At 40.8% G+C, this 15,130-nt stretch overlaps 1 protein-coding gene across 2 annotated transcripts in view; it reads right to left on the bottom strand.

Annotated features, from left to right (window-relative positions):
* The window catches only part of CD99L2 (CD99 molecule like 2), a 126,526-nt gene that overhangs the window by 21,793 nt on the left and 89,603 nt on the right, over positions 1–15,130 (bottom strand). For both annotated transcript variants that reach the window (XM_023202174.1, XM_023202175.1), the window contains 3 exons: positions 7,682–7,750; positions 7,470–7,553; positions 5,969–6,034 (listed from right to left, as the gene is read on the bottom strand). In XM_023202174.1, the coding sequence (XP_023057942.1) occupies positions 5,969–6,034; positions 7,470–7,553; positions 7,682–7,750 (219 nt within the window). The remainder of the gene's footprint in view (positions 1–5,968; positions 6,035–7,469; positions 7,554–7,681; positions 7,751–15,130) is intronic.

Genomic DNA, 15,130 nt, shown 5'->3' with positions numbered 1-15,130 from the left:
TCTGTTCTGTTCCACTGGTCTATGTGTCTGTTTTTGTACCAGTACCATGCTGTTTTGGTTACTGTAGCAGGACACAATACAAAAAGAAAACGTCAGGTCAATATCATTGATGAACACAGATGCAAAAATCCTCAACAAAATACCAGCAAATTGAATCCAGCAGCACATCAAAAAGCTAATCCAACACGATCAAGTAGGCTTTATCCCTGGGATGCAAGATTGGTTCAACATACATAAATTATTTTGAACATCATGTAACTTCCTTTGTGATGTGTCTGTTCAAATCCCATGCCCATTTTTTAATTGGACTGTGTCTTTTCATTGTTACACAGTATTTTTTAAACACAGGAACGACAGGGTCAGATTCATGTTCTTGATGGTTCTCTCTTGCAGCTGCAAGGAGGACAAACTGGTGCAAAGATACCAGTTAAGAGGTTAAGGTCACCACTCTTAACCACTTAGGTGGTCATCCCAAGGGAGGGTGAAGATGGCCTGGGCTTGAGGGGAGATAAAGAGAAAGAATAATCTAGATTCACAAGATACCAGGGGAAAGACTTCTGGCATGAGACAGTGAGCAGATCAACAAATCCTCTCTTCAAAATGCAACTATAAACCTGGACAAAAAGTTAGTCATTTCAGGGAAGTAATTTGATTTCAGGAAAAACAGCTTGAGTCCGTGGCATTTTTACCCAAGGCTGCTCTCATTTTTCCCTTCCCCAAGTCTGTCGGCAGATTGTTCAGCCAGCAGTAGCATATGACTGCTAGGTCACATGGCAAGTCTATGTTGAACTTACCAGAAACTGTCAAGCTCTCTTCCAAAGTGGCAGTACCATTTTGTATTCTCACAAACAATGAATGAGCATTCTTGTTGCTCTGCATCCTCATCAGCAATTGATATTATCAGCTTTTTGGATTTTAGACATTCTAATGGGTGTGTAGTGGTATCCTGTTTTCATTTGTATTTCCCTAGTGAGAAATGACATTGAATATGTTATTTTCCTATTTTATATTCTTCTTTGGTGAAGTCTGTTCATATTTTTTGCCCATTTAAAAATTGGGGTTGAGTTCTTACTGTTGACTTTTATGAATTTATTTATTTATTTTTTTTTTGAGACGGAGTCTCACTCTGTCACCCAGGCTGGAGTGCAGTGGCGTGATCTCAGCTCACTGCAACCTCCACCTCCCAGGTTCAAGCGATTCTCCTGCCTCAGCCTCCCGAGTAGCTGGGACTACAGGTGCCCGCCACCACGCCCAGTTAATTTTTTGTATTTTTAGTAAAGACGGGGTTTCACCATGTTAGCCAGGATGGTCTTGATTTCCTGACCTCGTGATCTGCCTGCATCGGCCTCCCGAAGTGCTGGGATTACAGGCCTGAGCCACTGCGCCTGGCCTATGAATTCTTTATATCATCTGAATACAAGTCCTTTATCAGGTATATGATTTTGCAAATAGTTTCTCCAAATCTGTGGCTTGTCTTTTTCTTTTCTTCATAGTGTTGTTCATAGAACAAAAGTATAAAGTATTATGTGTATGTCTACACAGAAACCTGTATGTAATATTTAAAACTGTTGGCCGGACGTGGTGGCTCACGCCTGTAATCCCAGCACTTTGGGAGGCCAAGGCGGGCAGATCACGAGATCAGGAGATTGAGACCATCCTGGCTAACATGGTGAAACCCCGTCTCTACTAAAAATACAAAAAACAAATTAGCCAGGCGCGGTGGCGGGTGCCTGTAGTCCCAGCTATTAGGCAGGCTGAGGCAGGAGAATGGCGTGAACCTGGGAGGCGGAGCTTGCAGTGAGCCGAGATCGCACCACTGCACTCCAGCCCGGGTGACTGAGCGAGACTCTGTCTCAAAAAAAAAAGTTTATAGCTGGGCGCAGTGGCTCACACCTGTATAACAGCATATTGGGAGGCCAAGGCAGGAGAATCACCCGAGCCCAGGAGCTCGAGACCACCCTGGGCAACATAGCAAGATCCCAACCCTACAAAAATTTTAAAAGGTAGTCAAGTATGGTGGCGTGTATCTGTGGTCCCAGATACTCAGGAGGCTGAGGTGGAAGGATTGCTTGAGATCAGGAGGTCAATGCTTCAGTGAACTGTGTTTGCATTACTGCACTCCAGGCTGGGCAACAGAGTGAGATCCTATCTCAAAAAAAAATGTTTATGGCAGCTTTATTCATATTCACCCCAGACTGGAAGCAACCAAGATGTCCTTCAGCAGGTGAATGGATAAACAAAGTGGTACATCCATACAATGGGATATTGTTCAATGCTAAAAAGAACAAAGTACCAAGCTATGAAAAAACACGAAAGAACTTTAAATGCATATTGCTAAGCGAAAGAAGCTAGTCTGAAAAGCCTATATATTGTATGGGTCCAATTATATGGCATCCTGGATAAGGTAAAACTATAGAGAAATAAACAAATAAGTGGTTGCACTAAGAGAAAACAGATTAGGGTTGAGGGAAGGCGGAGTGGCTGACTATTAAGGGCATATACAGAAGTCCTTGTATGGTGACGAAAGTGTTCTGTATGGTACTTGGGGGGTGGACATGTGACTCTATGCATTTGCCAAAACCCATAGAACTATATGCTACAAAGAGTGAACTTTAATGCCTACAAGCAAAAGAACAAAACATCAACCAGGTGGGTGGGGGACTCCCAGGATGGAAAGGAGACTATGACAAATGAATCTAACTCCATTATAAATGGGTGGCATAACTGTACTGAATGGATGAGGAAGGTAAAGGAATCGACCTAAGTAACTTTGAAAAACAGTATTTTGACTGGAAACTGTAAGGTAAAGACAAAAGAAACGGAACATAAACACTGGACTCTAGTTGGTAAAGTTGTTTCTCCTGGGGGTATGAGTTAGCAATTCTGATGCTCTATATGTGTATACCTGAATTGAGTAAGATAGTAAATAGATGACACGTAGTAGCAGCTAGGTGTCTCACTGTCAGAGAGGAAAGTTATAGGTAAGCAAGAAAGGAAGATCAAAATAATCCTTCTGGCACTGGATTACAGTTGGAGACATAAGTATGAAGTCATGTTTAGGTTATATACCTGCTGATGGTTAAAAGAAATTATTTGGATATGTGTGTATATATGGTGCTATGTATTGAACATTTGTATCCCTTCTCAAGGTCATATTTCGTTGAAGTCCTAACCTCCAATGTGATGATATTAGGAGGTGGGGTCTTTGGGAGTTAATTAGGTCATGAAGGCCAACCCCTCATGATAGGATTAGGACCCTTATAAGAAGAGACACCAGAGCTTTCTCCCTACTCTGTCCTATCCAACAATCAGGGATACAACAAGAAGACAGCCATCTCCAAAACAGGATGCAGATCCTCACTAGATACTGGATCTATCAGTGACTTGATCTTGGACCTCCCAGCCTCTAGAACTGTGAGAAACAAATGTCTGTCGCTTAATTATCACCCAGTCTTGGTAATTTGTCCTAACAGCCTGAAGTAAGACACATGGGTTAGTATAGATACATATATTTCCTATTTCCTATCTCTGTCTGCTTAGACAGTCTAGAAGTAGTGATATACCACTAGGCAATGAATACTCAAATCTTGATTTCTAATGCCATTCTCTTCCCCAGTGAAAAAGAATGACATACAGAATTGGACACCAAGGAAATAAATCCAAGAGGCAACAGTGTTCAGAAAGAAGCAGTGAATGAGACTCATGAATGAGACCAGTCAATGAGTGAGAAAGGGCCCAGGAAGATAGAATGTTAAGGAGAAGGTGATCATCAAAGTCAAATGCTACAGAGGCCACACAGGACAGAGGGCTGTGACCATCAGGAAACCATTGGGAACCACTGGGAACCTAGAGCTTGCATACTCTAGGGTATACATGGCAAGGGGGCCATGAGGAGTTGGAACATTGGCCTCAAATTTCTCAAAGTGCTATGGAAAGCAGTCTGTTGGTAGAAATGGGAGACAATCAGAGTCCTGCCCAGGCTGGGCAGGAAGGAAATAAGGGTGGAGGAGGAGGGCTTATAGGCCATCACCTTCTTAGAGAAAGGCAATAGGACCTGTTGATAAAAGACTGTCATCGTCACGTACAGGCAAAATGTGGGGCTTCTACAGGGTCAGTAAGAGGTCTTCTTGAGAAAAAAGTCCACAACAAATAATGTATTATTTTGAAAATATACTCTAAAAGTATAGCTGAATCTATGTGCCTAAGACCCAAGCCTGAAAAATGCACTAATTAGGATTCTTTTTATGCTGAAGATCATAATTTATTGAAATGTGATATTTTACCTTTGCTCACAGCATTAGCATATTTCTGTGTAAAGGACAGTATCTGAGAATTCCCTGGTGTGCTTATCATAGCCATGTTTCAGTTTCACACTTGTCCTTTTTTCCATGACTCCCTTTACCCTCTTTTCCTGACACCTATAATGGCAGAGGGTATAACTTAAGCTAACAATTGATTATTCTTTACAAGAGAAGTTCAAATATGAGCCTAATTAAAGAATTTCTGAACACTTCTTCCTTGCTAAAACATGCACTTTTAATAAGGAAAAGCCCCTGACATGCCATTCAGACTTTCACTCATGTGTTTGCTTACATGTGTGCCTACTGCTCTCATTTCACCATCTGGAAATACCACTTATCACCCAGGAGTAATTGGCCAATTTGCTGGATTTGCCCTTTAAATGTCCCATGTTCTCCTGACACCTGTGGGTTTCATTTAGAGGCTTTTTGTGCTTTTTAGTAGAGATGACTCTGTCTGGAAAGGTGTTTCGAAGGACAAATTTAACTACGGTATCCTTTAATCAGAAGAGAACAGTATTCCTGTATGAAAGGCACACCATTCTCGCAAGAAAAGAGAAAACACTAGTAACCACAGCCAAGACTGTGGGGAGTATATCAGTTACAACCAGATACACCCATAACTTGTCACACTTATAACCGGGTGTAACAGCAATTTGCCATTGTAACAGGTTACAACCAGAGTTACCACCACAACTTACCATCGTAACATGTTGCTATCACAACAGATTACAATCACAAGTTACAATCACAACGGGTTACAACCACAAGTTACAATCACTAGCTTGTCTTGCCACATCAACAAATCTGGCTAATATTCCCTTCATACTTCATACTTGATGTATACTATGATAAAAGGTTGAAATCTTTGGTCACTTGGGGGAATTAACACGAGCTGGCCTTGGGGAGGACATGACTATCCTGGGGTAACACGAGGGAACTTCTTTGTGGTGATGGAACAGTTCTGCCTCCTAATTATGGTAATGGTTACTCAAATCTACACACATAACATTTTTACAGACCTACCCATACTCGCTCACACACGCACATCTGAATGCATGCAAAACCTGATGCCATCTCAACAAGGTCTATAGCTGATTTAACAGTACCGTACTAGCGTTGACTTCCTGGTTTTGACAATGACTAAGGCTATGTAAGGAGGAGCTAGGTGAAGTGTACACAGGAACTCTCTAGAACTATCTTTACAACTTCTTGTGAGAACCATTTCAAAATAAAAAGGTATTTTAAAAGATATCTGACTTGCTATGGGTCTCTTAAAAAAAATGCTTGTCATGATGAGTTTGCTCCTCCCATCCCAAGAGCGAGTGAGTCTCTCGAGGTTGAGAGGGCTGTTTTCAGAGTCCACTGGCCCCCAGTTATTGTCATTGGTGGTGTTGCCTCGGCAAATAGGCTTCAGCCAGCATGAAACTTGAACCTATCAGCACTGCTGCTTAAGGAACATCAGGGGAAATGTGGGGCTTTTCCAAGATGGCTTATAAATCCCCCCACTTGAACTGCATCACTCACATCATTCTGAATGAACCCCAATTGGCAGGCTGGGATGTCTGGGAACTACCACTCATTTCCCAGAGGCTCAATTAATCTGGTTGCTGCATAATCACCTTTTTCACCAGAATAAGGGTTGTGTTGGCACAAATCAATGCTCCTACCTTTACCCTTGTCAGGTTTGTATTCTCCGCCCCCTACTATGTCTTCAAGATCCTTGTCTGAAAAACCTGGAGAAAATAAAACGTACATTTCAATGACAAGAAAAAAAATCAGCAACAACAAACTTGTGTTAATGTTGCCCAGGATTCAGAAAATGATTGCCAGTTCCACTTAAGAATGCCCTTCATGAAATTCTAAGAGGCCCTCCCAGACCCCCTTCCACTGGTGTACATGTCCCGCATAATGTCCCACCACTCTGAGTATGAGTGGAACCATGGATAGGATGGCTACCACTCCCGTGATTAGGTTAGATTACATGCCAAAGGTGAAGGGACTTTGCAGAGGTAATTAAGATACCAAATCAATTTGACTTTACATTAATCAAAAAAGAGATTATCCTAGATGGGCATGACTTAATCAGGTGATCTCCTCAAAAGCAGGTTCAGGCCTTCTCCGAGCTCAGACATGAGAAGCAACAGAGTCAGTCGGTCTCTCCTCCTTTCTCCCCCTACCAACCCCTCTGTCGGTCATTCTCCTGCTGGTCTTAAAGCAGCAAGCAGTCATTATTTCTATAGCTGCAAGGGAATGCACTGTCAACAACCAATTGAGCTTGGAAGGGAACCCAACCTCAGACGAGACCCCAGCCCTCACCAACACCTTGACCGCAGCTATATGAGCTCCTGAGCAGAACACTCAGCTTAGCTGTTGCTCAACTCCGGACCAAAGGAAACAGTAAGATAATAAATGGGTGTTGTCTTAACTCAGAGTTTCTGATTTTTGTTATGCAGCAAGGAAACTGATACAAGGAAGTAGAAAATTTATGAACGAGTAAAAGATCCATTGAAAGGACAAGAGAGTCCCACGGAACCAAGTGTGGAAAGTGTACTGATAGAATTGCACACTCCACACTACGCTTAACCTGTAAGAAACAACCGCTTTTGTTGGGGCCAAGTTTTGGTGTCCTATCCAAGATTATCCACAAGGATCTGAAAAGTCTGTGAAAATATTCCTCCCTTTGCCCCCTGAGTATGGGTGTGAGGCCAGATTTCCTTCATATACTTCAACCAAAACAACATCTCACCATGGAATAAAGTGCCTGTGAAAATCCAGCTGCTTCCATTCAGCCAGACATGAGAGAAATCTGCAAAAATGTAACATCATGTCGCTCTCCTCAATACAAGTTTTTGTCTTGCAAGCATAGTTATTTCTCATAAAAATGTTATTTATGTTAAATGTATGGGTTTAATGTTGTTCACTTTAGATTAATAAAGTCTTTCAGTTTTAAATTCTAAGATGATGAGTATTGATAAACGTGACCCACATAAGCAAAATCTCTTGAGATTTCAATGATTTCGGGAGTCCCGAGACCAAACAAGTTTGAGTACCACCATGATAGGGTTCTCTAGTGGCTTGAAGTGCCTCCAGCTCTGCCAGGCCCAGGCTGGCTGTGTCTCTGTGGGATGATGTAATTAATGAGACAGAACCAGACCAGGTGGGACTTACCTCCTCCTCCAGCAATCGGTTTCCTGCGGCCATCATCTCGATCATTTCGATCATCCAAGGCATCAGCCAAGTCAAAATCATTTCCTTCATGGGATCCCAAAATAAAAGAAATACTCAATGAGTTCATCTATGGGTAGCTCATTTGGATCCTGTCTCAGAGGGAGTCCCATGGGATCCTTCCCTTACTGCTCTCCTCAGAGCGGCCTCCTTACCTAAAGTATTTGCTGGAGCTCTGGTGGTTACTGGCCTCTTGGTCGTGGTGGTTACCTGGTTCCATTTCTCTAAAAGGGGAAGAGAGGACAGTAAAGGGAGCACATTTAGGAACAAAATAGAGCAGCCATTCATGTCTCAGGGAAGTTACATCATGAATATTCTTGTCTTGGTCCTTGAGGCTCCTATAGCACCTCTAAAGAATCACTTTGAGATGGATGACAAAGAGATATAAAAGGCTTCAATGACGTGGGTTCTGTTCACTTTTCTTCAGGGGATGGGGGTTATGAGGCAGACATAGTCCCACATGTGGCCAGGTAAGTGGTAAAGCTGGGACTTGAGCCCAGATCTGCAGGAGACGACCACATGGACCGAGGAGTTCTAGAGTTTGAGCACAAGTGCTTGAGAGCTCCAAGCCTTGGTTCCACCACTGTCAACCTGGCACTTGAACTATAGCTAATCCTGCCCAGGGATGGACAGATTGAGGTGGCATTCCCAGCGAACTATGTTAGTATCTTATACACAGCAAGTGGTTACAACACACATATATATAATTTTATATAACTGTGGTTACTGTTATAAACATTAGGTCTCTGGGCTCAACCAGATTCCTTTCAAATATGGACTTCTTTCACACCAATTACACAGATGGCATTCATGCATTTTCCAATTGATTCTTTTCTTGAACTTCAGAAGACTGTGCTGTAACTGTTCCCACTATTGAAGTTAATAGATGGAAAAGTCAAAGATAGTGCTATATACAGCAAGTACCTGGGAGAGAAACAGCAACGTATGTGGGGGAAAAAACCTAAATGAGTTTTACAGAGCAATAATGTGATATCCAGACTGCCTAGGGACATTTAAAATGTATTGCCTATCATTTTTTGATAGACCTTCGGTGTTGTCTGTGGATCAAAGAAATGCAGGTCTGAATCTTCTGCAAAGAAAGCACAAAAACAATACAGTAAGTCAAGTCATGACCCAACAGTTCTCAGATGGAATAAAGAGGGATATTACAAAATGATAAAAGGACCAATCTGCCAGGAAGACATACCCATCCTGAATGTGTGTGTACCTAGCAATAGAGTGTCTAGACACATTAAGTAAAACCTGGTAGAGCTAAAAGGAGAAATAAGCAAACGCACATTTATAGTTGGGGACTTCAACACTCCACTCTCAGCAATTGGTAGAACTACTAGACAGAAAATCTACAAGGATATTGAAGAAGTGAACAATAATCAACCAATGGGATTTAATCAGCACAACAGGACACACCAGCCAATCACAGCAGAGTAAACAATTATTTAACCACTCACAGAATATTCGCCTGAGATCATATGATGAACCAGGAAATAAACTTCAACAAAGTTAAAAGTAATGAAATTATGCAGAGAGGTATCATTGATTATACTTAATTCAAATTAGAAACAGAGAAGAAACAATAGAAAACAAGAAAATCTCTAAACATTTGGATATTAAACAACATACTTCTAAATAAAACAAGGGTCAAAGAAAAAGTTTCAAAGGAAATTTTTAAAAATACATAGAACTGTGTGAAAATGAAAACACAACATAGCAAAATACGTGAGATCTAAAGCAGTGCAGAGAGAAGTTTATAGTACTCAATGCATAAATTAGATATCAAGAAAAGCCTCAAATCAATAATCTAAGTTACTAATTCGAGATGCTAGAAAAAGAAGCTAGCTAGATACTAAAAAAACAAAACCAAAGCAAGCAGATAGAAATAATAAACACAAGAGCAGAGATCCATGAAATTGAAAATAGGAATGCAATACTAAAAAAAAAAAAATCAATAAAACCAAAAGCTTATTTATATAGTAAAAAGGGATAAACCTCTAGCCTTAGTAACAAACATAAAAGTTAAAAAAGACGATATGCCAATAAAAGGACTGAAATGGGACATTATAGATCTTGCAACCAGTAAAAGAATAATCATGGAATAATATGAACTTTTTTAGCTCACATATTTGACAACTTGGAAGAAACGGACCAATTTCTCAAAAAACACCAACTACCAAAATACAACCTAATCCTGTGTTCATGGATTAGAAGATGCTAAATTGTTAAAATGGCAATACGTACTATCTAAAGCAATCTACAGATCCAATGGAATCCCCACCAAAATCCCAATGACATTTGTTGCAGAAATAGACAAATTCATCCTAAAATTCACACGGAATTTCAAGGAACCTCAAACAGCCAAAACAATCTAGAAAAAGAACATAGAAGATTCACACTTCCTGATTTTTAAATTTACTACAAAACTACAAATATCACAACACGTGTGGTACTGACATCAAGAACAGACATACAAACCCATGAAATATAATAGGAAGCCCAGAAATAGGCCGGGTGCAGTGGCTCACGCCTGTAATTGCAGCACTTTGGGAGGCTGAGGCAGGTAGACTGCTTGAGCCCAGGAGCTCAAGATCAGTGTGGCAACATTGTGAAATCCCATCTGTACAAAAAATACAAAAAATTAGCCAGGTGTGGTGGCATGCACCTGTGGTTCCAGCTACTTGAGAGGCTGAGATGGAAAGATCGCTTCAGCCCAGGTGGAGGCTGGAGTGAGCTGTGATCACACCACTGTACTCCAGCCTGGGCGACAGAGTGAGACCCTGTCAAAAAAAAAAAAAAAAAAAAAAAAAGGAAAGGGGGAGGGGGAGGAGGGAGGGAGGGGGGGAGGAAGGAAGGGAGGGAGGGAGGGAGGCAGGGAGGAAAAGGGGAGAAAGGAAAGGAAAAGGGAAGGGAAAGGAGGAAGGAAGGAAGAAAGCAAGCCCAGATATAAACCCTTGGTCACTAGATTCTCAATAGTATGTCAAGACCATTAGATGGGGGAAAGGACAGTCTTTTCAACTAATGGTGCTGGGAAAATTGGATATCCACATGCAAAGGAATGACTTTGGACCCTGACCTATACTATATACAAAAATTAACTCAAAATAGATAGAAGATTCTTAGATATGGTGGCATGAAAAAAAGAAATAGTTCAAAGAACTAAATGTAAAAGCTAAAACTATAAAACTCTCAGGAGAAAACATTACAAAAAAGTTTCATGATATTGGATTTGATGATGATTTCCTGGACCTGATACCAAAAGCAAGGCAACATCAACAACAAAAACAAAATAAATAAATTGATCTTCATCAAAATTTCAAAATGTTTGAGACAGGGTCTCACTCTGTCAACCAAGCTGGCTGGAGCGCAGTGGCACAATCATGCCACTCACTGCAACCTCCACCTTCCAGACTCAAGTGATCCTCTTATCTTAGCCTCCTGAGTAGCTGGGACTACAGGCTTGCGCCACCATGCCCAGCTAATTTTTGTATTTTTTGTACAGACAGGGTTGCCCCATGTTGGCAAGGCTGGCCTCAAACTCCTGGGCTCAAGCCATCCACCTGCTTTGGCATCCCAAAGTGCTGGGATTACAGGCATGTGCCACCACGCCCAGTCTAAAATTAAAAACTTTTGTGCATTAAAGGATAACCTCAAGAGAGTAAAAAGAGTTATCTTTTTTTTTTTTACAAATATTTATAAATCTTATATCCAATAAGGGATTAATATCCACACTATATAAAGAACTTATACAAATCAACAACAACAAAAACCCTGATTTTAAGGCTAGGCAAAGTGGCTCATGCTTGTAATCCCAGAACTTTGGGAGGCTGAGGCGGGTGGATTACTTGAGTCCAGAAGTTCAAGACCAGCCTGGGCAACATGGTGAAATCCTGTCTCCACCAAAACACACACACACACACACACACACACACACACACAAATTAGACAGGTGGGACACCTGTAGTCCCACCTCCTCAGGAGGCTGAAGTAGGAGGATTGCTTGAGCCTGGAGGTGGAGGTTGCAGTAAGCTGAGATCACACCACTGCACTCCAGACTGGGTGACAAAGCAAGACCCTGTCTCAAAAAAAAAAAAGAAAGAAAAAAGAAAAACAAACAAACAAAAAAAACGGTTTTAAAATGGGCAAAGGACTTGAATAGACATATCTTCAAAGAAGATATACAAATGACCAATAAGCACATGAAAAGATGCTCAGTGTCATTAGTCATTAGGGAGGATATCAAATAAAAACTGCAATGAGATACCAGTTTGCACCCATTAGGATGGCTATTATTAAAAGAAAAATGAAAAATGAAAAGTATTGGTGTGGACATGAAGAAATTGCAACCCTGGTATATTGCTGGTGGGAACGTAAAATGTTCCACAGCAGCTGCTGTGGAAAACAGTTTGGCACTTCCTCAAACTGTGAAACAGAGTTCCCATATGATCCAGCAATTCCACTTCTAGGTCCATACCCAAACGAATTGAAAGCAGGACTCTAACAGATATCTGTACGCCAATGTTCCTAACAGCATTATTCACAACAGCCAAAAGGTGGAAACAACACAAATGGCCTCAACATATAAATGGATAAACAAAATATGGTATATACATATAATGCAATATTATTCAGCCTTAAAAGAAAGAAACTCTGGTACATGCTGCAACAGGGAAAAACCTGGAAAACATTACATTAAGTGAAATAAACCAGACACAAAAGAACAAATCTTGTGCAATTCTGCTTATAAGAGGTACCTAGAATGGGCAAATTCTTCGAGACAGAAGGTATAATAGAGGTTGCCAGGGGCTAGGAGTAAGGAGAAATGAGGAGTTACTGTTGTATGGGCATAGGGATGCTAACTGGGCTGATGAAAAGCTTTTGGAAATGATCATGGTAATAGCTGCACAACATTGTGAACACTGATGATCCTCCATATCCATAGGTTCCGCATCCAGAACCATGTGTTTGACCAACCATGGATCACAATATTCAAAGAACAAAAAACAAAAAATAATACAACTATAAAAATAATATAAATTTTTAAAATACAGTGTAATAACCATACAGCATTATACTGTATTAGGTATAAGTAATCTGGAAATGGTTTAAACTATATGGGAGGATATGTGTAGGTTATATGCAAATACTATACCATTTCATATCAGAGAATTGAGCATCAAAGGATTTTGGTATTTGCAGGGGGTCCCGGATCCAATGCCCAGGAAATACTAAAGGAGGGGCAAATGTCTACTAAGTACCACTGAATTATACAACTTAAAAATGGTGAAAACAGTAAATTTTATATGTATGCTTACCACAATAATAAAAAACTCAGCCAGGCATGGAGGCTCACACCTGTAATCCCAGTACTTTGGGAGGCCGAGGTGGGTGGATCACCTGAGTCAGGAGTTCGAGATCAGCCTGACCAACATGGAGAAACCCCGTCTCTACTAAAAATATAAAATTAGCCGGGTGTGGTGGTGCACGCCTGTAATCCCAGCTCCTCGGGAGGCTGAGGCAGGAGATTCACTTGAACCTGGGAGGCGGAGGTTGTGGTGAGCCGAGATCACGCCTTTGCACTCCAGCTTGGGCAACAAAAGTGAAACTTCGTCTCAAAAAACAACAACAACAACAACAACAACAACAACAACAAAAACCTCAACCTAGATGAAATACACAACCTGAATATTCCTATAACCATTAATTAATTCAATTTAAAGTCTCCTAAAAAAAAAGAAACCTCCAGGACTTGGTGATTTACCTGGAGAATTCTACCAAACATTTAAAAAGGAATTAACACCAATTGTATACAATCTCTTCCAGAAAGGAGACAGAAGGAAATTTCTTCCCCATTCATTTTGTAAGGCCAGTATTACCCTGGTAACAAACACAGATAAAGACCTGTATTAGTCCATTTTCACACTGATATAAAGATACTGCCTGAGACAGGATAATTTATAAAGAAAAGAGGTTTAATTGACTTACAGGTCCTCATGGCTAGGGAGGCCTCAGAAAATCTACAATTATAGTGGAAGGCAAAGGGGAGATAGGCATCTTCACAAGGTGGCAGGAGAGAGAGAGGAGCAAAGCGGGAACTGCCAAACACTTTAAAAACCATCAGCTCTCGTGAGAACTCACTCACTATCATGAGAACAGCATGGGGAACCATCCCTATGATCCAATCACCTTCCACCAGGTCCCTCCCTAGACACCTGGGGATTACAATTCGAGATGAGATTTGGGTGGGGACACAAAGCCAAACCATATCAAGACCATATTAAAAAAAAAAAAAATATATATATATATATATATATATATATATACACACATACACACACTAATGTCTCTCACCAATTTACATGCCAAATCATCAACAAAATATTAGCAAACATAATAGAATGCATAAAGAGAATTAAACAGTATGAAAAATGGAATTTATTCCAGTCAGGCAAGCTGGATTAATACTTGAAAATCAATCAATGTAATCTACCCTGTCAACAGGCCAAAGAAGACAAATCATATCAATGGACATGAAAAAAACTGAACACCCATTTATGGAAAAAAAAATACTTTCAGCAAATTAGAAATAAAGGGGAACTATCTCAACTTCATAAAGAACATCTAGAAAACACATATAGCTATCATCAGACTTAACGGTGAAAGACTAAACGCTCTTTCTCTAAGGTCTGAAACAGAGCAAGGACATCACTCTTACCACTCTTATTTAACATGGTACTGAAATGTCTAGCATTGCAACATGAAAAAATATATACAGATTGGAAAGGAAGAACTATATATGTTTCTATTTGCAGATGACATGATCGGGTACACAGAAAATTCCAAGAAATCTACAAAAAATTCCTATAACTAATAAGTGAGTTCAGCAAGATCTCAGGATACAAGATCAATAATATCGATCACATATAATAGCAGTGAACATATTAAACCCAAAATTAAAAAGACACTGCCATTCACAATTGCTCCAAAGAAAATATTTAGGATGGGACAGTGGCTCACGCCTATAATGCCAGCACTTTAAGAGGACAAAGCGGGCAGATCACCTGAGCTCAGGAGTTTGAAACCTGGGCAACATGGTGAAACCCCATCTTTACTAAAAATACAAAAATTAGCCAGGTGTGGTGGTATGTGCCTGCAGTCCCAGCTACTTGGGAGGCTGAGGTAGGAGAATCTTGCTTGAGCTGGGGAGGTGGAGGCTGCAATGAGATGAGATCATGCCACTGCACTCCAGCCTGGGCAGCAGAGCAAGACTCAGTCTCAAAATAAATAAATAAAACCCATCAGATCTCAGGAGAACTCACAATCACGAGAACAGCCTGGGGGAACCGTCCCCAAGATCCGGTTAGCTTCACCTGGTCCCACCCTTGGCACGTAGGAGATTACAATTCAAGATGAGATCTGGGTGGGGACACAACGCCTAACCGTATTGTTCCCACACCAAACCGAGGGTGGGGCTGCTTGTTATCACAGCCCAATAATGAGATGCAGATGAACTGGGAAAAAAGAGTTTCTATTTCTGTAACCGGCTACAGGGAGAAGGCCTGGAAATTATTGCCAGACCAACTCAAAATTAC

The sequence above is a fragment of the Piliocolobus tephrosceles genome, chromosome 12 (assembly GCF_002776525.5).
Source record: "Piliocolobus tephrosceles isolate RC106 chromosome 12, ASM277652v3, whole genome shotgun sequence".
NCBI lineage: Eukaryota > Metazoa > Chordata > Mammalia > Primates > Cercopithecidae > Piliocolobus > Piliocolobus tephrosceles.
Note: the sequence above shows the minus strand (reverse complement) of the source record. Positions and strands in the feature narration are given on the sequence as shown.